We start from the raw sequence: 26283 nt of genomic DNA, 5'->3' as shown, positions 1-26283 counted from the left end.
CATCACGGCTAATTGAATTTTGAGTCGTGACAGTATAATATATTTTAAGGGTTCATTTGGTTCAAATGAGGGATATTCAAGGATTATAATCTCGGGATTACAATCCTAGAATTATAATATCAAATCCTATATGAGATAACTAATACCAAGATTTTGGTATAATATTCTCAATATTAGCTAGTGTTCATATAAATATAAAATAAATATAATTATGTTATAAAATTATAGTAATATAAGCCAAGAAATATAGATAAAACTTTTCTTCTATCAAGTTGTATTCAAGTCTATCTTATTGATGTCTTTTGTAGAATTAGAAATACTGTATATATAGTGTACAATTTACTTGAGAGTTACAAGATATTAAATGAATGTAATAAACATATTCATGTATATCTAAAATGGTTCATGGATGAGTTGTTGTACATTCACAAATTCAATGTATTCATAACACTCCTCCTTGAATGTCCATAGATAATGTGCCTCGTTAAAACCTTACTAGGAAAACCCAGTGGGAAAAAACCTAGTGAAGAAAAAAGAGTACATATATCTTGTAATACGCATTGAGTGTTGCCTCATTAAAAACCTTACCAGGAAAACCCAATTGGGACAAAACCTTGGTTAAGGGAAAAAGAGTACAACGCGTATTATACTCCCCCTGATGAAAGCTTTATTTGATACCTCGGAGACGACGCACTCCAATCTTATGTCTCAGCTTCTCAAATGTTGATGTTGGCAATGCCTTAGTGAATAAATCTGCTAGATTGTCACTTGAACGGATTTGTTGAACATCTATCTCACCATTTTGCTGAAGATCGTGTGTGAAAAAGAACTTTGGTGAAATGTGCTTTGTTCTATCTCCTTTGATATATCCTCCTTTAAGTTGAGCTATGCAAGTAGCACTGTCTTCATACAATATCGTTGGAATCTTCGTTTTTAAAGAAAGACCACACAATTGTTGAATATGTTGAGTCATTGATCTCAACCATACACATTATCGACTAGCTTCATGAATAACTATTATTTCTGCATGATTGGAAGATGTAGCAGCTAAAGTTTGTTTTGTTGAACGCCATGAAATAGTTGTACCCCCATAAGTAAATAGATAGCCTTTTTGAGATCGGGCTTTATGTGGGTCAGACAAAAAGCATGCATCTGCATAACCAATCAATTGTGAATCGGATTCATAAGAATAAAATAATCCCATATCAATAGTCCCTCGGAGGTATCTAAAAATATGTTTAACACCATTCCAGTGTCTTGTTATTGGAAAGGAACTAAATCTTGCTAATAAACTTACTGCAAAAGTTATATCTGGTCGAGTATTATTTGCAAGATACATTAGTGCCCCAATTGCACTAAGATATGGAGTTTCATCACCAAGAAGCTCTTTATCATTTTCATGAGGTCGAAATGGATCTTTATTTATATCAAGTGATCTCACAACCATCGGGGTACTCAATGGATGTGCTTTATCCATATAAAAATGCTTTAGGATCTTTTCGGTATAAGTTGATTGATGGACAAACATTTCATCTTTCATATGCTCAATTTGTAGACCAAGACAAAATTTTGTCTTTCCAAGATCTTTCATTTCAAACTCTTTCTTCAAACAGTCTACTGCTTTTAGAAGTTCCCCAGGAGTTCCAATGATATTTAGATCATCAACATATGCAACGATTATAACAAATTCAGATCCAGACTTTCTTATAAATACACAAGGACAAATTGGATCATTCTTATACCCTTCTTTCAGCAAATACTCATTCAGGCGATTATACCACATTCGCCCTGATTGTTTCAATCCATATAAGGATTTTTTAAGCTTTATTGAAAAAGTTTCCCGAAAACTTTTATTAGTTTCAGGAACTTTGAGACCTTCATGGATTTTCATATAAATTTCGTTGTCTAATGTGCCATACAAATAGGTTGTGACAACATCCATTAGACGCATATCAAGTTTTTCATGGACTGCCAAATTTATAAGATACCTGAAAGTGATTGCATCCACCACAGGAGAATATGTCTCCGTATAATCAATGCCAGGAATGCTAATCCTGCCTAGATAGTGTCTTTCTATTTTTGCCAATCATTTCTCTGTTTACATTCATCGACAGATCTTGATTCAAGATCCTCATCTTGTTGCGTTATTTCAACAACAACACTATGAGCAAAATTATTGTCGACAATAATATTATTTCGGTTACACCTTTTTGCCGTAGAGACATAACTTATTGAGATCTCTTCATTCTTATTATTTTCAGGTACCTAGACCTCCTCTGAGGTCTTATCATTTGTTATGTCACAGGGCTCCTTTTGAGCAATTACCTCCATATTATGATCTCCTAGATCATTTGCTCCTTTTCGCTTTCGAGGATTTTTATCTTTGGAACCAATTGGTCTACCACGTTTCAAGCGTGGCTTAGACTCATTTGCATTTATTGATTGTCCAACTGGGACATCAATTTGAATAGGAGCATTAGCAGCTAGAATATGTGACTTTGTGATGACCCAAAATGTCATCTTTAAATTTAATAAGTAATTCTGTGTTCTAAGACCTCAAAAAGCACCATTTATCATTCCTCGACTTGCGTACGCAGTCCGTAAAATTTTTTGGAAAGTTTTCATGTGAAAATATGAATTAAAATGTGAAATAGAGCTTTAAAACTCAACTAAGTTGACTTTGGTCAATATTTTTAGACAACGGACTCGGATCAGTATTTTGACAATTTCGGTAGCTCCGTATCGTGATTTGGGACTTAGGCGTATGCCTAGAATTTAATTTGGAGGTCCCTAACTCAAATTATGACCGTTTAACGGAACTAGCAATTTAAAGGCTAAAGATTTCAAGTTTAACCATGTGGTTGACTTTTTGATATCGGAGCCGGAATCCGATTCTGGAAATTTGAAGAGCTCCGTTATGTCATTTATGACTTGTGTGCCAAATTTGAAGTCATTCCGGATTCATTTAATATGTTTTGGCACGAGGTTTGTAAATTGAAAAGTTTAAAAAAACTCAAAGTCTTAATCGAGGTGTGAATTGCAATTTCGATGTTATTTGATGTGATTTGAGACCCCGAGTAAGTCCGTATGATGTTACGGGACTTGTTGGGATATTTGGATAAGGTTCCGAGGGGCTCGGGTGAGTTTCGGATAAGCCACAGGATGTTTTGAACTTAGAAATATTTGTTAGTATAACTAAACCTGTTGCAGGCCTCTGATCTCGCAATTGCGAGATCAGGCACCGCAAATGCGAACCAAACACGTATGGCAATTGCAAGATTTTTATCGCAAATGCGAAGAAAGCCTAGGCCAGCAGTTCTCGCAATTGCGAGTTTATCTTCGCAATTGCAAAGGGCCAAATGTCACAAATGCGACATAATCTTCGCATTTGCGAAGGCAGCGGGATTGTGAAGGGCATCTCAATTGCGAGTGTTTCTTCGCATTTGCGAGCTTCGCTCAGGTCGCAATTGCGACACCTGCAGCTGAACAAAATGACTTTTGAACATGTTTTTTGATTCATTTCCCAAATCTTCAAAACCTAAAACCTCAAGAGGGGAATTTTGGGCGATTTTCACGGGAAAACATTGGGGTAAGTGTTCATTATCCTATATTGATTATATTTCATGATTTCATACTCATTTATATCATGAATCCGTGAATTTATGGAGGAAAAATCAGATTTTTCTAAAATCTTCCAAAAACGAGAAATTAAGATTTAAAGGTCCATTTGATATCGGAATTGAACAAATTTGGTATGGTTGAACTCGTATCGGAACGGGTGTTCGGATTTCGTGAGTTTTTCGGGGATTTGAGACGTGGGTCCCACCGTCGAATATTTTAATGAATTTCGGATTTTTATCCAGAAAATTTGTAAATTTATATGGAATTAATTCGTATGATTCATATTGAATATATCAAATTGTTTGTGAATAGATTTGAAGCTTTCAGAGGCAAATTTAAAAGGAAAAGTTGTGGTTGAATAATTGATTGGAATTTGCAAAGCGAGGTAAGTGTCGTGGTTAACCTTGACTTGAGGGAATAGAACCCTTAAATTATTTGTTATGTGAATTGCATGTGAACGACGTATAGGCGAGGTGACGAGTGTCTATACGTCGTCAAATTAATTGTTTGCCTGCTTACTTGAAAAATCATAAATTATTTTTAATCATAAATTAATTATTATAATAATTGTTTCTCTCTTATTCTTTGTCAAATATTAATTCTTGAATTCCTGCATTAATTGTTACATGCTATTTGAATTATGTATCTTAATTGTTATTTGACATTTAGCATATTAAATATTAAACAGTCTATTTGCTCCATGATTTCCATAATAATTTATTATTTGTCATTGTTTACTTCATAATTAAATCATAATTATTGTATGTTTGTTGTCTTATAATTTTATATTAATTATTATATTTATTGGGAAAATTTCTTCTATAAGAGTTGGTAAATGAATATGTTGGAGGAGCGGGTTGCACGCCGCAACAAGATTGATTATAATGAATATATTGGAGGATCGGGTTGCACGCCACAACAGACTTATTAAAAAGTCAATATTGGAGGATCGGGTTATACGCCGCAACAGACTTATTAAATGTCAATATTGTGGATCGGGTTGCACGCCGCAACAGACTTATTAAAAATTCAATATTGGAGGATCGAGTTTCACGCCGCAACAGACTTATTAAAAGTCAATATTGTGGATCGGGTTGCACACCGCAACAGACTTATTAAAAGTCAATATTGTGGATCGGGTTAGAATAATATTATTCTAACGTTGGCTTGTCTAGCAAGTGAAATGTTAGGCGCCATCACCGTCCGAAAGTGGGAATTTCGGATCGTGACAGTTGGTATCAAAGCACTAGGTTACATAGGCCTCACGAGTCATGAGCAAGCTTAGTAGAGTCTGAAGGATCGGTACGGAGACGTTTGTACTTATCTCTCAGAGGCTATGAAGTTTAGGAACAATATCACTTCTTTCTTATTCTGTCATGCGATTTTATTCTATCATCGATGATTGAATCATTCTACTCTTATTCTCTCTCGCAGATGGTGAGAACATGTAATACCTCTATCGATGGACATGGACCAGTACCCCTGGTGGCAACTATGGCCAGGGGTAGAGGTCGAGGTCGTGCTAGAGGCCGAGGTAGAGGTTGAGGTAGAGCTCAGTCCAGAGCTCGAGCAGCTGCACTTGTTGTAGAACCTCAAGTAGACCTTTAGGAGGAGGTCCCAATTCAGAATGTACCAGTTGGACCAGTTCAGGTCCCGGAAGGATTCATAGCCACTCCAGTACTTTAGGACGCTCTAGTCTGTTTGGTAAGTCTTATGGAGGGCGTGGCCCGGAATGGTACATTTTCAGTGGCACCAGCCGTCTCACAGGCTGGGGGAGGAGCACAAACTTCACTACTCCCGCTCCGGAGCAGATGGCTCCCCAGAATCAAGCTCCAACTGCCCCGCCAGTTGGGATAGTTCAGCCGGTTGTTGCGGTACAGACCGGTGATAGGTCTGCCATGTCTTTTGAGGCATTATTGAGAGTGGATAAGTTTACTAAGCTCTTTCCAGTTCATTTTAGTGGTACACCTTCAGGACCCACATGATTATCTTGAACGCTGCCATGAGGTGCTGCGGAACATGGGTATAGTTGAGACCAATGGGGGTGATTTTGCTGTATTTCAGATGATGGGTTCCGCCAAGAGGTGGTGGAGAGATTATACATTGACCCGACCAGTCGGATCACCTGCATTTACCTGGGAGCAGTTCTCTCAGCTATTTCTGGAGAAGTTCCTCCCTATCACACTGAGAGAGGAATTTCGCAAGCAATTTGAGCGTCTACAGCAGGGCAGTATGACTGTTACTCAGTATGAGTCCCGTTTTGTAGATTTGGCCAGTCATGCTCTCCTTTTACTACCTACGGAGGAAGAGAGAGTGAAGAGGTTTATTGAGGGACTCACTCACCCTATCAGACTTCAGATGGCCAAGGAGACCGGAAGTGAGATTACTTTTCAGGCGGCTGCTAATGTCGCCAGGAGGATCGAGATGGTTCTTGCACAAGAGAGAGGGTAGAGGTCTGATAAGAGGCCTCGTCAGTTCGGTGGTTACAGTGGTGCCTCGTCTGTAGTCAGGGGTAATTTTGGTAGGGGTCATCCTCCCATACCATTTCATTCAGCACTTCATGCATCTCCCGGTGCTTCAGGGAGTCACGATCCTATTATGCCTTACTCTGGGCAGCCAGTATTCAGTGCACATTCAGCTCCTATCAGTGCACCACCACTCCAAAATTATTACAATGGTTATCCGGCCCACTTGGGTCAGCTTCAGCAGCCACGGCATCAGGATGTGTGTTATGAGTGTGGGAACATTGGTCACATCAGGAGGTATTGCCGTAGATTGGCGAGTAACAGATCTCGGCAGGATTCTCGTGCCATCATACTGGCACCGGTTGCTTCACCGCCTGCTCAGCTAGCTAGAGGCAGGGGTCAGGCAGCTGGAGGTGGAGGTCAGGCCATTAGAGGTGGAGGTCAGATCGCTAGAGGTGGGGGCCAGACAGTTAGAGGCCGTCCCAGAGATGCAGTTCAGAGTGGTGGGGCCCAGCCCCAATTTTATGCTTTTTCAGCTAGGCCTGAGGCTGAGTCATCTGATGCTGTGATCACAGGTATTATTCCAGTTTGCCATAGAGATGCTACAGTTCTATTTGATCCAGGATCTACTTATACTTATGTGTCCTCCTATTTTGCTTCGTATTTGGTTGTGCCTCATGATTCTCTGAGTGCTTCTGTGTGTATCTACACTGGTGGGAGACTCTGTTATAGTAGATCATGTCTATCGTTTGTGTGTGGTTACTATTGGTAATCTTGAGACTAGTGTGGATCTTCTACTTCTTGATATGGTAGATTTTGATGTCATCTTGGGTATGGATTGACTGTCTCCTTATCATGCTATATTGGACTGTCATGCCAAGATAGTGACCCTAGCTATGTCGGGGTTACCTCTATTAGAGTGGAAAGGAACTCCTGGCCATTCTGCCAGCAGGGTTATTTCTTATATGAAAGCTCAGCGTATGTTAGAGAAAGGATGCCTAGCCTATCTGGCTTATATTCGCGATCCCAGTGCAGATGTCCCTTCTATGGACTCAGTACCGGTTGTTCGTGAATTTTTAGAAGTATTTCCTGCAGATCTGTCGGGGATGCCACCCGACATAGATATTGACTTATGTATTGATTTGGCTTCGGTCACTCAACTCATTTCTATTCCACTATACCATATGGCCCTGCCGGAGTTGAAAGAATTGAAAGAGCAGTTACAAGACTTGCTTGATTAGGGATTCATTAAAACCAGTGTCTCGCCCTGGGGTGCACCAGTATTATTTGAAAAGAAGAAATATGGCTCGATGCGGATGTGTATAGATTATCGGTAGTTGAACAAGACCACTAACAAAAACAAATATCCGCTGCCAAGAATTGATGACTTATTTGATCAGCTTCAAGGTGCCAAGGTATTTTCGAAGATTGATTTGAGATCTGGTTACCATCAATTGAAGATTAGGGCATCTGATGTCCCTAAGACAACTTTTCGGACTCGGTATGGGCATTACGAGTTCCTAGTGATGTCATTTGGGTTGACAAATGCTCCAGCAGCATTTTATAGATTTGATGAATCAGGTGTTCAAGCCTTATTTGGATTCTTTTGTGGTTGTATTCATTGATGATATCTTGATTTACTCCAGCAGTCGAGAGGAGCATGAGCAGCATCTTCGAAGTATGCTTCACGCTTTGAAGAATAATCAGTTATATGCCAAGTTTTCAAAATGTGAGTTTTGGTTAGACTCAGTTGCCTTTTTGGGGCATGTTGTATCAGTAGAAGGCATAAAAGTGGATCCTAAGAAGATTGAGGTTGTTCAGAATTGGCCTAGACCGACTTCAGTTACAGAGATCCAGAGTTTCCTGGGTTTGGCAGGTTATTATCGTCGGTTCGTGGAAGGATTTTCATCTATAGCAAGCCCATTGACCAGATTGACACATAAAGGTGTCCCATTCAGATGGTCAGACAAGTGTGAGTTGAGCTTTCAGAAGCTCAAGACTGCTTTGACCACGGCTCCAGTGTTGGTATTACCCACTGGTTCAGGATCGTATACAGTATATTGTGACACATCTCACATTGGGCTTGGTGCAGTATTAATACAAGATGGCAAGGTAATTGCATATGCGTTGCGGCAGTTGAAAGTTCACGAGAAGAATTATATTGTTCATGACTTAGAATTGGCAGCCATTATTCATGCGTTGAAGATTTGGAGGCATTACCTCTACGGTGTCTCGTGTGAGGTATTTACTGATCATCGTAGCCTCCAGTATCTGTTCAAACAAAAGGATCTTAATTTGAGGCAGAGAAGATGGTTGGAGTTGTTGAAAGACTATGATATCACCATTTTGTATCACTCCGGAAAGGCCAATGTGGTGGCCGATGCCTTGAGTAGAAAGGCTGTGAGTATGGTCAGTCTTGCGTACATTCCGGTTAGTGAGAGGCCATTAGCTGTAGATGTTCAGACTTTGGCTAATCAGTTCGTGAGGTTAGATGTTTCAGAACCCAGTCGGGTTCTAGCTTGCACAGTCGCTCGGTCTTCTTTATATGAGTGCATCAGAGAGAGGCAGTATGATGATCCTCACTTACTTGTCCTTAAGGACACGGTATGGCACGGTGGTGCCAAAGAAGTTACTGTGGGGGAAGATGGGGTTTTGCGAATGCAGGATCATATTTGTGTGCCAAATGTGGATAGGCTTCGTGAATTAATTCTTGAAGAAGCACACAATTCCAGGTATTCTATTCATCCAGGTACCGCCAAAATATATCAAGATTTGCAGCAACGTTATTGGTGAAGGAGAATGAAAAAGGATATAGTTGCACATATAACTTGGTGTCTGAATTGTCAGCAAGTTAAGTACGAGCATCAGAGACCTGATGGATTGCTTCAGAAGTTAGAAATTTCTGAGTGGAAGTGGGAGCGTATCGCTATGGATTTTGTTGTTGGGCTCCCACGGACTCAGAGAAAATTTGACGCAGTTTGGGTAATTGTGGACAGGTTGACCAAGTCAGCACATTTTATTCCAGTGGCAGTTACCTATTCTTCAGAGAGGTTAGCTGAAATTTACATTCGTGAGATTGTCCGCCTTCACGGTGTGCCTGTGTCTATTATTTCAGATCGAGGTACGCAGTTTACCTCACATTTTTGGAGGGCTGTACAGCGTGAGTTAGGCACGCGAGTGGAGTTAAGTACAACATTTCATCCATAGACAGATGGACATTCAGAGTGCACTATTCAGATATTGAAAGATATACTCCGCGCTTGTGTTATAGACTTTGGAGGTTCTTGGGATCATTTCTTGCCACTTGCGGAGTTTGCTTATAATAATAGCTACCGGTCGAGCATTCAGATGGCTCCATATGAGGCATTATACGGAAGGCGAGGTCGATCGCCAGTTAGTTGGTTTGAACCGGGAGAGGCTCGGTTGTTGGGTACCGATTTGGTACAGGGTGCCTTGGATAAAGTAAAGATTATTCAGGATCGATTTCGCACAGCTCAGTCTAGGCAAAAGAGTTATGCCGACCGTAAAGTTTGTGATATTGCATTCATGGTTGGAGAAAGAATATTGCTCCAGGTTTCACCTATGAAAGGTGTAATGAGGTTCGGAAAGAAGGGCAAGTTGAACCCTAGGTATATCGGACCCTTTGAAATTCTTGAAAGGGTGGGTGAAGTAGCCTACAGGCTTGCATTACCACCTAGTTTATCAGCGGTTCATCCGGTGTTCCATGTGTCTATGCTCCAGAAATATCATGATGATCCGTCCCAGGTGTTAGCTTTCAGCTCAGTCCAATTGGACAGATATTTGACTTACGAGGAGGAGCCAAAAAGTTTATCATTCCTCGACTTGCGTGCAAAGTCCGTAAAATTTTCATGTGAAAAATGAATTAAAATGTGAAATAGAGCTTTAAAACTCAATTGAGTTAACTTTGGTCAACATTTTTAGACAACAGACTCAGATCAGTGTTTTGACAATTCCGGTAGCTCCGTATCGTGATTTGGGACTTGGGCGTATGCCCAGAATTTAATTTGAAGGTCTCTAGCTCAAATTATGACCATTTAACGGAACAAGCAATTTAAAGGCTAAAGATTCCAAGTTTGACCATGGGGTTGACTTTTTGATATCAGAGCTGGAATCCGATTCTGGAAATTTGAAAAGCTTCGTTATGTCATTTATGACTTGTGTGCCAATTTTGAAGTCATTCCGGATTCATTTAATATGTTTTGGCACGATGTTTGCAAATTGAAAAGTTTTAAAAAACTCAAAGTTCGAATCGAGGTGTGAATTGCAATTTTGATATTATTTGATGTGATTTGAGATCCCGAGTAAGTCCGTATGATGTTACAGGACTTATTGGGATATTTGGATAAGGTCCCGAGGAGCTCGGGTGAGTTTCTGATAGGCCACATGATGTTTTGAACTTAGAAAATTTTGCTGGTATAACTGAACCTGTTGTAGGCCTGTGATCTCGCAATTGCGAGATCAAACCAAGCACGTATGGCAATTGCGAGATTTTTATCTCAAATGCGAAGAAAGCCTAGGCCAGCAGTTCTCGCAATTGCGAAGGGCCAAATGTCGCAAATGCGACATAATCTTCGCATTTGCGAAGGTAGTGGGATTGTGAAGGGCATCGCAATTGCGAGTGTTTCTTCGCATTTGCGAGCTTCGCTCAGGTCGCAATTGCGACACCTGTAGCTGAACAAAATGACTTTTGGACGGGATTTTTGATTCATTTCCCAAATCTTCAAAACCTAAAACCTCAAGAGGCGAATTTTGGGCGATTTTCACGGGAAAACATTGGGGTAAGTGTTTATTATCCTATATTGATTATATTTCATGATTTCATACTCATTTATATCATGAATCCGTGAATTTATGGAGGAAAAATTAGATTTATCTAAAATCTTCCAAAAACGAGAAATTAAGATTTAAAGGTCCATTTGATATCGGAATTGGACAAATTTGGTATGATTGAACTCGTATCGGAACGGGTGTTCGGATTTCGCTAATTTTTCTGGGATTTGATATGTGGGTCCCGCTGTCGAATATTTTAATGAATTTTAAATTTTTATCCGAAAAATTTATAAATTCATATGGTATTAATTCATATGATTCGTATTGAATATATCGAATTGTTTGTGAATAGATTTGAAGCTTTCAGAGGCAAATTTAAAAGGAAAAGTTGTGGTTGAATAATTGATTGAAATTTGTAAATCGAGGTAAGTGTCGTGGTTAACCTTGACTTGAGGGAATAAAACTCTTAAATTATTTGTTATGTGAATTGCATGTGAACGACGTATAGGCGAGGTGAAGAGTGTCTATACGTCGTCAAATTAATTGTTTGTCTGCTTACTTGAAAAATCATAAACTGTTTTTAATCATAAATTAATTATTATAATAATTATTTCTCTCTTATTCTTTGTCAAATATTAATTCTTGAATTCCTACATTAATTGTTACATGCTATTTGAATTATGTGTCTTAATTGTTATTTGACATTTAGTATATTAAATATTAAACTTTCTATTTGCTCTTTGATTTCTATAATAATTTGCTATTTGTCATTGTTTGCTTAATAATTAAATCATAATTATTATATGCTTGTTGTCTTATAATTTTATATTAATTGTTACATTTATTGGGAAAATTTCTTCTATAAGAATTGGTAAATGAATATGTTGGAAGAGCAGGTTGCATGCCACAACAAGATTGATTATAATGAATATATTGGAGGATCGGATTGCACGCCGCAACAGACTTATTAAAAAGTCAATATTAGAGGATCGGGTTGCACATCGCAACAGACTTTTTAAAAGTCAATATTGTGGATCGGGTTGCACGCCGCAACAGACTTATTAAAAAGTCAATATTGGAGGATCGGGTTGCACGCCGCAACAGACTTATTAAAAGTCAATATTGTGGATCGGGTTGCACGCCGCAACAGACTTATTAAAAGTCAATATTGTGGATCGGGTTGCACGCCGTGACAGACTTATTAAAAGTCCATATTGGAGGATCGGGTTGCACGCCACAACAGACTTGATTAAAATGAATATATTGTGAGAATGGGTTGCACGCTGCAACAGAACTGAATGTGAATATATTGTGAGAGCGGGTTGCACGCTGCAACAGAATTGATGGAAATGATAATTGATTATGACTTTTGCTTTGGCTTCAATCATAATAAATGAGTTACCTGATTTAATTCTATTATTTTTGGTTGTTATTAATACTGCGTACATGTTAATGTAAGTGAATCGTCTTAGCCTCGTCACTACTTCGTCGAGGTAAGGCTCAACACTTACCAGTACATGGGGTCGGTTGCACTGATACTATACTCTGCACTTCTTGTGCATATTTTGGAGTTGGTCCTAGCGACGTGCCATAGTTTTGCTCGGATTTCAGCTATTCAGAGGAGACTTGAGGTATAACTGCATGGCGTCCGCAGTTCTGAAGTCCCCGTCTATTTTACTTTGGCTGTATGTTTATTTTCAGACAGCTTTATTTTATTCAGACCTTTATTTATATTTATTCTAGAAACTCGTGCACTTGTGACACCAATTCTGGGATGATATTGAAACACCGTTGTTTGATGGATTATTTCAATATATTTCAAACTTTGCTTCCGCATTTGTTTTCTTGTTATTAATAAATTTAAAATTATTTTTAAAATAGATAATATTATTCTAACGTTGGCTTGCCTAGCAAGTGAAATGTTAGGCGCCATCACTGTCCAAAGGTGTGAATTTCGGATCGTGACAGACTTAGTCACTCTTGGTAGGTTAGTGAATGCATCAGGTAGTTGATTTGCAATATTTTATAAATAAATTATCTTTTGAACCTCGTGTTCACATTGATTTGTTCGAAGATCTAAATGAGATAGTGATAATGCATTTCAATCTATCTCCTTTTGCAACTGCTTATTTTCTCCCCCTAATATTGGGTATACTGATTCATCAAAATGACAATCAGCAAATATTACCGTAAACAAATCTCCAGTTATAGGTTCCAAATATTTTATAATAGAAGGAGACTCATATCCAACATATATTCCCAATCTTCTTTGGGGTCCCATCTTTGTGCGTTGTGGTGGAGCAATTGGAACATATACTGTACATTCAAATATTCTAAAATGGAAAATATTTGGCTCCTGACCAAAAGCCAATTGTATTGGGGAGACTTTATGATAACTTGTGGGTCTGATCCGCACAAGAGCTGCTGCATGCAAAATAGCATGGCCCCATGCCGAAATGGGAAGTTTTATTCTCATAAGCATTGGTCTAGCAATTAATTAGAGGCGTTTGATCAATGATTCCGCTAGACCATTTTGAGTATGAACATGAGCAACTAGATGCTCAATTGTTATCCCAATTGATATGCAATAATCATTAAAGGTCTGAGACGTAAATTCACCAGCATTATCAAGACGAAGTGTCTTAATTTCATAATCTGAAAACTGTGCTCTTAATCTTATTAATTGAGCTAGTAACCTCGCAAAGGCCAAATTGCGGGTTGATAACAAGCACACATGTGACCATCTTGTAGATGCATCTATCAAAACCATATAATATCTGAATGGTCCACATGGAGGGTGTATGTGCCCACATATATCACCCTGTATATGTTCCAAAAATGCAGGAGATTCAACTCCAACTTTAATTACAGATGGTCTAATAATCAGTTTTCCTTGAGAACATGCAGCACAAGAGAATTCTTTAGTTTGAAGAATCTTCTGGTTCTTCAATAAATGACCATATGAATTCTCAATTATTTTGGGAATCATATTATAACCGGGATGGCTTAACCGGTCATGCCAAATAATAAAACCATTAGTAAACTCCTTGTTTACTATGGCATGTGATTCAACTACACTAATATTAGCGTAGTATAATCCGGAGGAATATGCGGGAAGCTTTTCAAGCACATACTTCTTTTTCGCTTTTATTGTAGTAATATAAAGGTATTTAACCTTTCATTCATTGACAGTCTCAATATGATAGCCATTTTGGCGAATATCTTTGAAACTCAACAAGTTTCTTTGAGACATACTACAATATAATGTATCATTAACAACCAATATAGTTCCTTCTGGTAGTAATACAGTCGCTCTTCTAGAGCCCTCAATTAATTTTGTACTATCAGATATTGTTATGATATTGGCTTATTTCATAATTAAATAAGATAAATATCTCTTATCTTTTAATGTGGTGTGCGTCGTAGCACTATCCAGAAGACATATTTCTTCTTTATTATTCATACGCCCAACTGAATACTAGGAAGTTTTCATATTCTTCAAGAAGAAAAAAAAATACATCATAAGTAATATTAAAAAATTTAAGAATAAAAGAAACTACATTTATGAAATTAAATACTAACAACATAAAAAGTTTTATTCAAAATATGAATTTCATAAAAATAAATACATTTATTCTTATAAGTTTTTCCAATAATAAGTCTTCAGTTATAATGTTCAAAGAAGTCTCCAGCTTCTAAATGAGTAATATATGCAAGGCCTTCAAAAATATCATCTTTATAGGCAAGGTTTGCTTAACTTTATCATGATTATTCATAGGGCCCGCCTCAACATCATTCTGAAAAGTCAAGTGAGTCTCAACTTTATTTTGTTTTCCTTTTATAGATGCTTAATAAAGTTTGACAAAATATTTAGGTGTACGACAAATTCGTGCCCAATGATTTTTCATACTACATCGGTGTCAAACATTACCTTTGCCTTTTGAAGGATTATTCTGAGAACCCTTATTGTTCTCTTGTTTATAACGACCACCACCATGTCGATTATTATTTCGCCCCTTGCCACGCCCACGTATATTTATACGGCCACGATAATTATTTTATCTTTTTTCAGGCTTTGGATCTATCGTTCCTAGATTCGCTTCTAGAAATAGAGCTGATCCAGTAAGGCGAGCTTCATGATTTTTCATTAAAAGGGTATTATGTTGTTCAGCCACCAAAAGGCATGAAATTAACTCAGAATATTTCTTAAAGCCCTTTTTACGGTATTGTTGTTGTAAAACCATATTTGAGGCATGAAAAGTGGAAAGAGTTTTTTCCAGCATGTCCTCATCATTCATAGATTCCCCACATAATTTTAGTTGGGAAATTATTCTATATACAACAGAATTATATTCACTTATGATCTTATAATCTTGTAGCCGTAAGTGCATCCACTCACGACGAGCTCTTGACAATACCGTGACCTTTAGGTGGTCATATCATTCCTTCAAACTAGTCCATAATTGAAATGGATCTTTCAAGGTTAAATATTCGCTTTTTAACCCTTAATCGAGATGATGTCGAAGGAAAATCATGACTTTCGTCTTATCCTGACTTGATACTTCATTTTCTTCTTTAATAGTGTCACCAAGACCTTTAGCGTCAAGGTGAATTTCAGCATCAAGTACCCATGGCAAATAGTTATTCCGAAAGATGTCAAGTGCCATAAATTTAAGCTTTAACAAATTCGACACAGTGAAAACTATCATAGAAATAAGTGAAATAGAATGACAAGAATTATTATCAATTCAGTGTAGTACATAATCGTGTACTAATATCGTGTATACAAGCTTGTAAAAATAAAAGATAATTACATGCAATGCAATGTTACTATATTATGCTTGACTGTAAATTAACACACAATCATTACCCTATGTATACATGAGAAGCCAAATACGTTTATTCAATAGAGAATAATCAGAGAGTTACAAAATTAAAGTAAGTATATCATGTTCCGACACTTATTATGTCTGTCAATAGTGTAGTTAGGCATAAATCTTAATGATATCACTATTTCTAATTTCCAGCAAAAAACACGTCAATATCTAATTGATAGTTTTCAAAGTTCATATTTCTAACCAAATAATAACTCTTAACATATACAGGAAATATTCCTTACTCTATACGATTATCTACCATATTAAATGAAACTCCTTCAAAAGCATAATATCACAAGGTTCTTTTAATATTATGGCAAAGAATTGATAGCATACCATTCTATTTCGTAAAAGTAAACTTAGAACTAGACATACCGACATGACAATGTAAAATTAAAGCTTACTCTTTAGGAAGAAGATAAAATCCGGATGAAGCAGATAACTTCAATTGGTTAGAGACTCGTGCTGATAACGTGTTATAAAATTATAGTAATATAAGCCAAGAAATATAGATAAAACTTTTTTTCTATCAAGTTATATTCAAGTCTATCTTATTGATGTCTTTTGTAAAATTAGAAATACCGTATATATAGTGTACAATTTACTTGAGAGTTACAAGATATTAAATGAATGTAATAAACATATTCTTGTATATCTAAAATGGTTCATGGATGAGTTGTTGGACATTCACAAATTCAATCTATTCATAACAAATTATAAATTATATATCGTGATTAGTATGCTTATCAGTAAAAAGATGAACATTGTTTTTGCATGTATTAAAAACAAAAGGTGAAATAGATGGAGTACCAAACAATTTTATCTTCACAAAGTTATTTGACAAAAAAAAAAAAAAAAAATCCTTTCCCTTCCACGAAAGAAAAACAAAAGTTACTAATTAATACTTATAATTTAATTTTAAGGATTTCTGTAACTGAGAAAATACAACAGAGAGTAGAGAGAATGCGACATGGGAAACAACTCAAATTATATTGTAGCTTACACGGTAGTTTACAGCTTGTTTGGATGATTGTTACCGTATTGTATCGTATAGTTACTTTAAATATAATATTTTTTTTATTGTTACTTAAATTTTATTATATCGTATCGTTAAATCATCATTTCGTAACAACGAAAAGTGCCACTTTATGGAACGACATATTTGGTGTGGTGACGTTGTTTCTCTCTTTTTTTCTCTCATCCTGCCCTTACTTATTATTAAATAATCATATTTTATTATTTTTCCTATTTTTTATACAATAATTCTACTATGTGTTCTATTTTTTCTTAATAATATTGCAAGTTTATTTTTCATATTATTGGTGCGTGACATCATGAAATGACGATAAGCGATACAATCTATCCAAACATTGTATTTATTAATACAATACATTATGAAACGATATGTAACAACAATCCAAACAAGCTGTTAGAAGGATAAAAATTCAAAGGGAAATATATTGTTATCCCTATTTAATAGTATGCGAAACGTTATCTTTTTCTTATTTAAATGGCAGAATTAAAATAATAATATAATCACTATGAACAAAAATATTAAAATATTTAAAATTTAGTTGTTTTTAATTTCATGGGCAAAAAGAATTTGGCTATGCATTTAAAAGTTTTGTCTTACTAAATTTTTATGGAAAAACCAATTGAAATGCTTGCATGGTTGGTAGTGCTAAAAGCTAACCAATCACTAAAATTGTTTGTTCTTTTATTGTCACTATTCCATATGAGAGGTATTTTCAGATTAAAAAAGAGAGGTGTTATTAAAAAAAATTCTATTAGTGGCGTTTTGTTGAGCTTCTTCTTTCTTTTTCTTTTTTTACAAAAATTAATTCGTTGATGAGCTAAATACCCAATTAACCAAAAGTAATAATAATGCGAATACAGTAAGTTTAATATCTGGGCTATAAATATATTATTAGTCTTGTATTATTCAACTAGTGTATGATTATGTGAATGCCTTCTTTCTCTGAAACTAATAGCATGTTTGACTAAGCTTTTCTACCTGCCAAAAGTGTTTTTTTCCTTCAAAAGTATTCTTTTTTTCTCAACTTAAGGTATTTGACAAGCGTACAGGAAAAAAATACTTTTAAGAAGAAGCACAAGCAGTTTTTAGAAGTAGAAAAATAGGCAGAATCAGTTTTGACTTTTTTTCTTATCAAAAATATTTTTAACAAAATATAACATATATTAAAATAATCTCATTTATTTTAAATCTTATACTTAGGATATTAATGTATAAGTATTTCTTCTTATTTTTAGGATGACTTTCTAATATATAGTGACTTTAGAGGTAAATTGTTTTATAATAGCTTAATAATTTTTTAATATATTTAAATTATCTTAAAAGAATTAAAGTACTTTTAAATTTTATTTTCATATTCTACTTAAATAGAATAAAAAGATTGAATACTGTATTTAATAACAAACTTTTGAGATTATTTATTTACATATAATATTAACTATTAAGTAAATCTATTCATATTCTTATTCGCAATTTGTTTTTTAAAAACATCAGTTAAAAAGTTTGATCAAACATAAATTATTATTTAAAAGTGATTTTTAGCTAAACACAAAGTGCTTATTTTTCTACCTTGGCCAAACAAGCTATAAATTATTTTAAAACCTAACAGAATAATTATTTCCGAAAAGCAGATTTTTTTCCCCTAAAAAGATGAGCAGAAAAAGAGAGAAAGATATAACCGAATAATGCTTGACAAATTCCTTCATTTTGTTCTCCCCAACAAAATTTGCAGCAAAGAAAAAGAATTTGAAGCATTTCAAGGTCTTTTATGGGTTCTCGCCCTTCCCTTCTCTTTCATTTCATTTCATTTCATTTTTCTTAAAATTTTTAACCTCCATTAGTTTCAGAGACCAAGATCCCACATAACTACAAACTTAATTCGTAAAAATCTTGTTTTTATTGATCGCACCAGAATCAGCTGTCATTAATCGGAAAACCGTTTCACACCCAATCTCAGGTTTACTTTCTATGGTAATTCACTTTTTACTACTGTTTTTTTTGGTTCCAAATAAAGTGCATTTTTTTTGGCCATGTCTTGTAGAACTTATTGGTGAAAAAATTACATTTTTATCTGGGTGTGATTAAATTAGCTGAATATTGAATTGGGTTCTTAGAAGTATTGGTTGATTTATAGGGGATGTGGTGTATATGTTAAGTGTCTGTTTTTTGATTGTTCACAAAATTCTGTAATTAAGGGATTATGGGTTTAGCAGATTCTGCTTCCTTATATTGGATAATTGCAAAATGTGAACACGGGTGGATGTAGGTTATTAGCTACGGGTTCAACTGAATCCAGTATTTTACATAGAACATGGATATGTGTAAAAGTCACTAAAATTTTAATAAATATCATGTTACGAACCCATAATTTCAAAAGTCTAATGAGTTTAGTGTTAAGAACTTTGAAGTCGAACATATAAGTTTAAATTATGCATCCGCCTCTGAATGTGAACGAATGGATAGACTCAAAACATTTCTCTCCGTTTATCATTTTTGTTGGAGCTTCAAATTATTCTTCTTCTGCTGATCCCGCTGATGAGGATGCAACATAAAGTTGCTCGATTGGTGACTTGTAAAATTTGATTGAAGTCAATTTATGACTTTCATGTAGTTTAATGTTGGGAAGATAATATAGGAACAAGGTATAATTGTGTATATATATGTGACTTAAAACTGTAATGATTGGTAATGGTGTATCCTTCGTCTTCTGTTTGTTTATTTTGCAGATTGTAAGTCCAACTAGAAGTTGTTTTGTTGTTATAGTGAAGTATGTAGAATTAAGTGTATTCTCATAAAAATCATACAATTTCCATTGACGTGAAAGTATTGAGCATGGGGCACTCTTAAGTTCCTAACTTTGGACTTTGGAGATTTTCTTTCATTGGAAATGTTCCAAAAGTGCCTAAATGTAGATGCCTTATTGCACTCCTCTAACTTCTTAGTGCCTAAACTTTCCTTTGTCTAGATCATCAAGTTGCTACTTTTACTGGATTTCCCTGAAGCTCAAGACATGTCCAAAGGATTCTCATATTATCACACAACAACACAACCCAGTAAAATAACACTAGTGGGGTTTGGGGAGGGTAAAGTGTACGCAGACCTTACCCTTACTCGGAATGGTAGAGAAGCTGTTTCCGGGAGACTCTCGGCTCGACAGAAGAGACAATAATATCAGAAAAGAACAAAAGAATAGATCTGTAACAACAAAAGAAACCAGAAAAATAATAACAGCGTTGTAAGAGACAACAAATAAGTGAAAGAGCAACAACGATCCTCATATTATGTTTTTCAAAATTTTCCTTTTACCCTTTTCAAACATAGCTTCTAAGTCTCAATAACACCTAGGACTTTGGTCTTGTGATAAGAGCGTAATGCGTGATGTGTGTGTTAGGCGCACGTTGCGGGTTAGAACTCTGCCATGGTTCACCTTACTGACATTTTTTTTTTTGATGAAATGGTTCACCTTACTGACATGATTTCTTATTTCCTATGAATCCTTGTTTTAAGCTGCTATCTCTTATATGAAACAGCTCCTATGATAAGTTCCTTGAATTGGTTGTTCCAGATGCCATTCAGTTGGAATTGCCAATATCTGAATTCACTCAATAGCTTCTAGGATTAAATGATATTCCTGGACTCCTGGTTGCCCACTCTGCTTCAACCGTAGTTAATTAGTGAAGATTTCTAATGCAATTGGATACGAGCTTAATCTTCTGGAACCACCTAGTGTTTCAGTTTCCCTTTGTTGCTATAATTGTATATGAAAAACCTCCAGTGAAATGAATCTTTTTGGGGCGTATATGTCAGTCCATTTGGTCACAGTGTTCCCTTGAATCCTTAAAAAGGTTTTACATGTATCATGGCCAATAGTTCTCTTGTTTTTTCAGATTTTATTCCTTGCTTCCTTTGTCAAGATCCTTTCCTATGCCACATGAAACATATGCAGTATACTCTCACCTAGAGTCAGAGGACCCCCATTGATGTCATTGCCGTCTACATTTTTTAGTTTATTTGCTTTAGATTATACAGTGAAAGTTTATTTGATCGACTTGCTTAACGTTTTAGCTGTCAGGCTTTAATAACACTTCTGAGTTCTCTAATATGATATGGATAAGATTTATGTCAGTAACTTATCAAAAGTAGATTATAACAGATGCCAGTGGGTGTTCTTTAAATCTTTTGTTGGTCATGCTAGATTCTTTTTCTTTTCTTTTTTGATGATCTAGAAATGCAGCCTTTGAAACTTGAGGATAATGGGCCCATCCCTCTACCTTTCTCCACTTAAAGACCAATGAATGACCAAGAGTACAAATGATTTATAGATACGGAGAAAGCATATATGATAATTGAATTAAAGGTAGAAACTGAAGAGACAAGTGGAATTTGCTGAAAAATTATTTGTGAACAGACCATTGTGGCCAAATATTCTGGAAACACTGTGATATAATCAGATTTACACTCCATAAATCACGCACACACACACAAAGACATAAGAAATTTAACCGTAAAAGTCTAAAGTAAGGTAACTCCATAAATGTCATATAGTCAGCACTCCAAAATATTTAATATCGTTCATTATCCTGAATTTTCCAATCAACTTTCTTCTGACGATTGCTTACGGTTTATCTTATTTTCAATTTGTGTGAATTTTCTACCTTTTTTGGTTGGTAATGCTATCAGTCATTCAAGATAGATCTTCAATCAGCTATGCTCAATGCTTAAATATTTTGAGTCTACTATATGAATCATCTTTATCAATCCCAATCCATTGAGGCCCATGTCATTCCAATACTCATTCAAGATAGACGTCGAAAAAAATTAAACTGCCAGCTATATCTCCTGAGTTCAGCATTTTGTAGTAGTTATCTAAGCTTATACTGCTCTTTTCTTTTCTGCTTGTGGTTTCCTTGCCAATACTAATGATTGATGGTGAAATCATAATGGTATAAGATATGGGTACAGTTTTACTTCTTCTGGTTGTCAGTGACATCACCGCTTGATATTTCTAAAATATATTGATAAATCATCCAGCATTATCTTGGGGTTGGCTAGCGGGGCTCATCGGGTTGTGGGGCTAGGATGGGATTCTTTTGAGGTTAAAGGGTGCGATATAGATAACTTTTAAGTCCATTTGATACTTTTTTTTGCATTTGATACTTACAAATTGATACAAAAAAGTCTCGTTTTAGTATAAGGAGGTTATATCATACATTTTGAGAGAAACTTAAAGGTTTTACTCTAGTCCAAAAGCTGAAGATATCAAGAGTACATTTTACCAATTAAGAGGAGTTAGTAATGCAAAATGAAGTTGGATGGTGTAAAATGTATTATTCTATCAGATTCGAAAAAGCTTGATATTGCAAAATAAAGAGTTTTTGTAGCTCGGTATCTTCCTTTTATCGTACATGCAATGTGAATTTTAGTGTCTGCAATGTGTTTACCGAGCTTGAAAATTATTCAATAGACAGCAGTGTCCAGTTACTTGAAGCACTGTGTTCTTGATACCTAAGTAAATGTCGATTGATGAAAGTTGATTAAAATATTACGTGGCTCCAGACCCTAAGCAATATTGCATTATTTGTTCTGTTTTCCCTTTTTCATCTCTAACTTGTTGTATAAGCTATTAAGATGATTATGATTTAGGATCCCTGAGTGCTGACTGTCATTTAATAATTGTTCACAGATGCTGTGGAATAAAGTTGTATGATAAAATGGAAGCTAGCATCAGTGGGAGCTCTTCTCCAACCCATCCAAAATGGAGAAAGGTTGTTTATGGTGGGATGCAACCTGGCTTTGGTGACAATCACACAGATGAGTCCTTCCTGGAGGAAATGATCATGAATGCTAATGTTGTCAAAAGAGACTTATTGAAGGTGGTGCTCGATGCAGTTTCAATCTCACAATATCTTTGCATTGTTGCCCTTGTGGTTTTAGTTTGGACCTATACCCTCAGAAATACCTTGAATGAAAAATATCTGTTACTCTTGAATGTCAGCCTTCTTGGTTCGGGTTTCTTTATTCTGCTCTTAACTGCGGACATGATACCCTTTAATCTCCTCCTCAATTATCTCCTAAAGAATACCTTCTTCATAACTGCCTTATATATGTTGTCTCCTATCTACCATACACTTACTAGGTCCATAAGCTCGAATTCCATATGGGCGCTAACAGCTTCCCTTCTCATACTCCATCTCTTCCTGCACAATTACTCCGGGTCCACTGTAAAGGCTCCTGGAGCTTTAGAAAATCCAACCCTGACAAGCAATATATCTCTGAATGCGTCAATCGTGGCTTCACTTTTGATTTCTTCTCGCCTTCCATCGAGGCTTCATGTCTTCGCTATTGTGCTATTTTCCTTGCAAGTTTTCCTTTTTGCTCCTTTAGTCACATATTGTGTCAAGAAGCGTTCTTTTAAACTGCATATTTGCTTTTCCCTTCAGTTACTGGTTCTAACACTAATTTTCACTTACCAGTTGCATAAGTTGCTTTTCATTTTGCTTTTGGGCATTTTTGTCTTCGTCAATTTGGTTTGTCCCTACTGGTTGATAAGGATTCAAGAGTACAAGTTTGAGATTAATGGCCCCTGGGATGAGGCTAAACTCTGTTTTAACATTACAGAATGAACATGTTATATTTTTAGGCATCTCCTTGGTATTCAAATCTCCTGGATACTCTTGGATATGTAACTCGTATAAATTTTCAGTTCATTAAGATGTTTGTCTCTTTTAGCTTATTGATTTAACTAGTCATGTAGCTATTTGGGGGTGTTCATCGGTCGGTTTGGCATAGCTTTAAGATATTTTGTTTCAGTATTTCCGATTTTCAGTTTTAAAAAAGATATACCAATACCATATTGAAATAAATTCGGTATGGTTCCATTTTTTACTTTTCGAGTTTGGTTTATGTGGTTCAGTACCTTGCGAGTTCAGTTAAGGCTGGTTCAAGCCTTATAGCCTGGCCAAGCTTCTAAAATCAACTTATTATTTTGAGAAGTACTCTTTTCGAAATTACTTTTCAAAAAAGTGCTTTTGGTGAGAAACAATTTGTGTTTGGCTAATTAATTTGAAAAGCACTTTTGAGCAGTAATTAGTGTTTGGCCAAACTTTTGAAAACTACTTCTAAGTGTATTTTTCTCAAAGGTGTTTCTCAGAAAAGTGTTTTTGGAGAGAAGTTATTTTTTTCTTCTTCTCATAAGCATTTTTTGTCCTTCTTAAAGCTTGGCCAAGCACCTCATTAGCCTATTTGGCCAAGCTTCTCCAAAGGCCCAAAGTATTTTTTTTCCTCAAAAGTACTTTTTTTTTTAAAACTTAAGGTGTTTGGCCAAACTTTTTGGGAGGAAAAAAATGTTTTTGGAAAAGAAGCAGATAAAAGTAGCTTCTCCCCAGAAGCAAAAATAGTTTTGACTTTTCTTCTTACCAAAAATATTCTTAACAATATATAGTATATACCAAAATAACCTTACTTATTTTAAAGCTAATACGTAGGATATTAATGCATACGTATTTCTTCTTATTTTTAGATTTAGCTTAATATATAGTGACTTTATGGGCGAATGCTTTTATATTTGTTGAATAATTTTATAATATATTTAAATCATCTTAAAAGAATTAGAGTACTTTTAAATTTTATTTTAATATTTTACTTAAATACCATGAAACGATTTCATTATTGTCTTTAATAATAAAATTTTAAGATTATTTATTTACTTATAATATTAACTATTAAGTAAATCTATTTATGTCCTTATTCTAAATTTGATTCTTCAAAGCATTTCTTGAAAAGTTTGGCCAAACATAAATTATTGCTCAACAGTATTTTTCAGATTGATTAGTCAAACACAAATTATTTCTCTCTAAAAGTACTTTTTCGAAAAACACTTTTAGAAAAAATACTTTTCAAAATAAGCTGATTTTTTCAGTTTGGCCAAACAGGCTATAAGAGCACTAAAGTAAAGTTGAACTCCAAAGTAAATACTCAATTTGAAATGGATGGAGTATCAAACTATATTCACTTTACGAAGTTTGATTGTAAGTTATATACACTAGCAATATAAATAATTTTTATATTATCAAGTGATATGTACATGTTGTAGGCTTATAGCATATAACTTATTTTATTTCGAGATACAAATTTAGTTTTAATGAAAAGTTATCTATAAATATTTTTTGTGTGACTTGATAATATAAAGTTTCTTTACTATGCCGTTGTGTATATATATATATAGGTCAAACTCATCCTCTATCCGTTCAAAAAGTGTCTGATGTCCAAAACTGGAGAGACATACATAGCAAATCAGCTCTCTACCGCCCTACCAAAAGAACTTTTAGAAAATATCATAAACTCCTATTGAACATATTTAAATAGGGGCGGAGCTACAGTAGTGTGTGGGTCGTGCGAACCCAGTGACTTTTTTGAAATTCTATATTTGTATTGAAAAATTCACTGTTTCTATATAAATAAACCACGCCAAACCCAATAACAAAAGTGTTCTGGATTCAACGGTAAGGGCTTTGGTTTTGCGGGGAAGACAAGCGGGTTCTAGACTCCTTGAAAGCTGTGCGTTATTCCGTGATTTTTACAATATTTTCTTCTTTTTTTTTGAAAAAAAAAAGCACAAACTAAACGACAGCTCCAAACGAAGAAGATGAAGAAGCCTACTTCCTTTATATTTACCATTTTCCTTTTTAATAAACAAAACATAAACTTTTTCCTTTCTAACAAATAAAACATAAATCAACTTAAAGAAAAACGCATCCTACTTTAAAATAAAACAGGCGCCCTTTTCTTTACGATTCCCAAATCAAAAAAAGTTAGGGTACGCCGTTCATTGCTCAACCGTCTGCCCCGGATGCCGCAAACTCTCCGATGCAGTTAAACCTTCTTCCTTCTTCGGTTCTTTCCTTTTTCTTTTTTCATGTTTTTCTTCCGCTACTTTCGAAAATGATCTAAGAATACTATTCGTTATACTATTGGGCTATATATACCTTTCCCATCATATATTGGAGTAAATATACCCTTATTTTCGATGGAGTGTCATGTGTAAGCACCAGATGAAAACGACCTATTTTTTTTTACCCGATCCGTTTAAAAAAATCTACCACTCGACCCGTTTTAAAATTCAGTTTTTTAATGTCTTTTCAGCTTTTTTAAAGTATTCTTTTTTGTAAAAACTGAATTTTTTTTAAAAAAATGCTTTAAAAACTGAAAAAAAAAAAATTTGCAAAATATATATTTTTCAGTTTTTAAAGTATTTTTTTTGTAAAAACTGAAAAAAAAAAGATTTTGCAAAATATTTTTATTTTTTAAAAACTAATGCATATGTAGTCCACTGCTTTAGGAGAGTCTTTTTTTTTTTTTTTTTCAGTTTTTTAAAAAAGTATTTTTTTTTAGTTTTTACAAAAAATATACTTTAAAAAAACTGAAAAGAGTTAAAAATATATATTTTGCAAATTCTTTTTTTTTTTCCGGTTTTTACAGAATATATATTTTTCAGTTT

The 26283-nt window shown here is 35.2% G+C and overlaps 1 protein-coding gene across 3 annotated transcripts; it reads left to right on the top strand.

Moving 5' to 3' along the window:
* The first annotated feature begins 18401 nt into the window (after nucleotides 1-18401).
* Nucleotides 18402-23520, top strand: LOC104119356 (phosphatidylinositol N-acetylglucosaminyltransferase subunit C). Of its 3 annotated transcripts, none has more exons than XM_033652312.2 (2): nucleotides 18402-18744; nucleotides 22471-23520. In XM_033652312.2, the coding sequence occupies exon 2, from the start codon at nucleotides 22499-22501 to the stop codon at nucleotides 23408-23410; it is 912 nt and encodes a 303-aa protein (XP_033508203.1). In that variant the 5' UTR covers nucleotides 18402-18744; nucleotides 22471-22498; the 3' UTR covers nucleotides 23411-23520. The 3 variants fall into 3 exon arrangements, with proteins under 3 accessions (XP_033508203.1, XP_070052104.1, XP_070052103.1); XM_070196003.1 differs by having other exon boundaries at nucleotides 18402-18758; XM_070196002.1 differs by having other exon boundaries at nucleotides 18634-18766; nucleotides 22469-23520.
* The last annotated feature ends 2763 nt before the right edge of the window (nucleotides 23521-26283 follow it).

Source organism: Nicotiana tomentosiformis, chromosome 2 (assembly GCF_000390325.3).
Source record: "Nicotiana tomentosiformis chromosome 2, ASM39032v3, whole genome shotgun sequence".
NCBI classification, from domain to species: Eukaryota; Viridiplantae; Streptophyta; class Magnoliopsida; order Solanales; family Solanaceae; genus Nicotiana; species Nicotiana tomentosiformis.
This window is presented reverse-complemented; position numbering and strand designations above follow the sequence as displayed.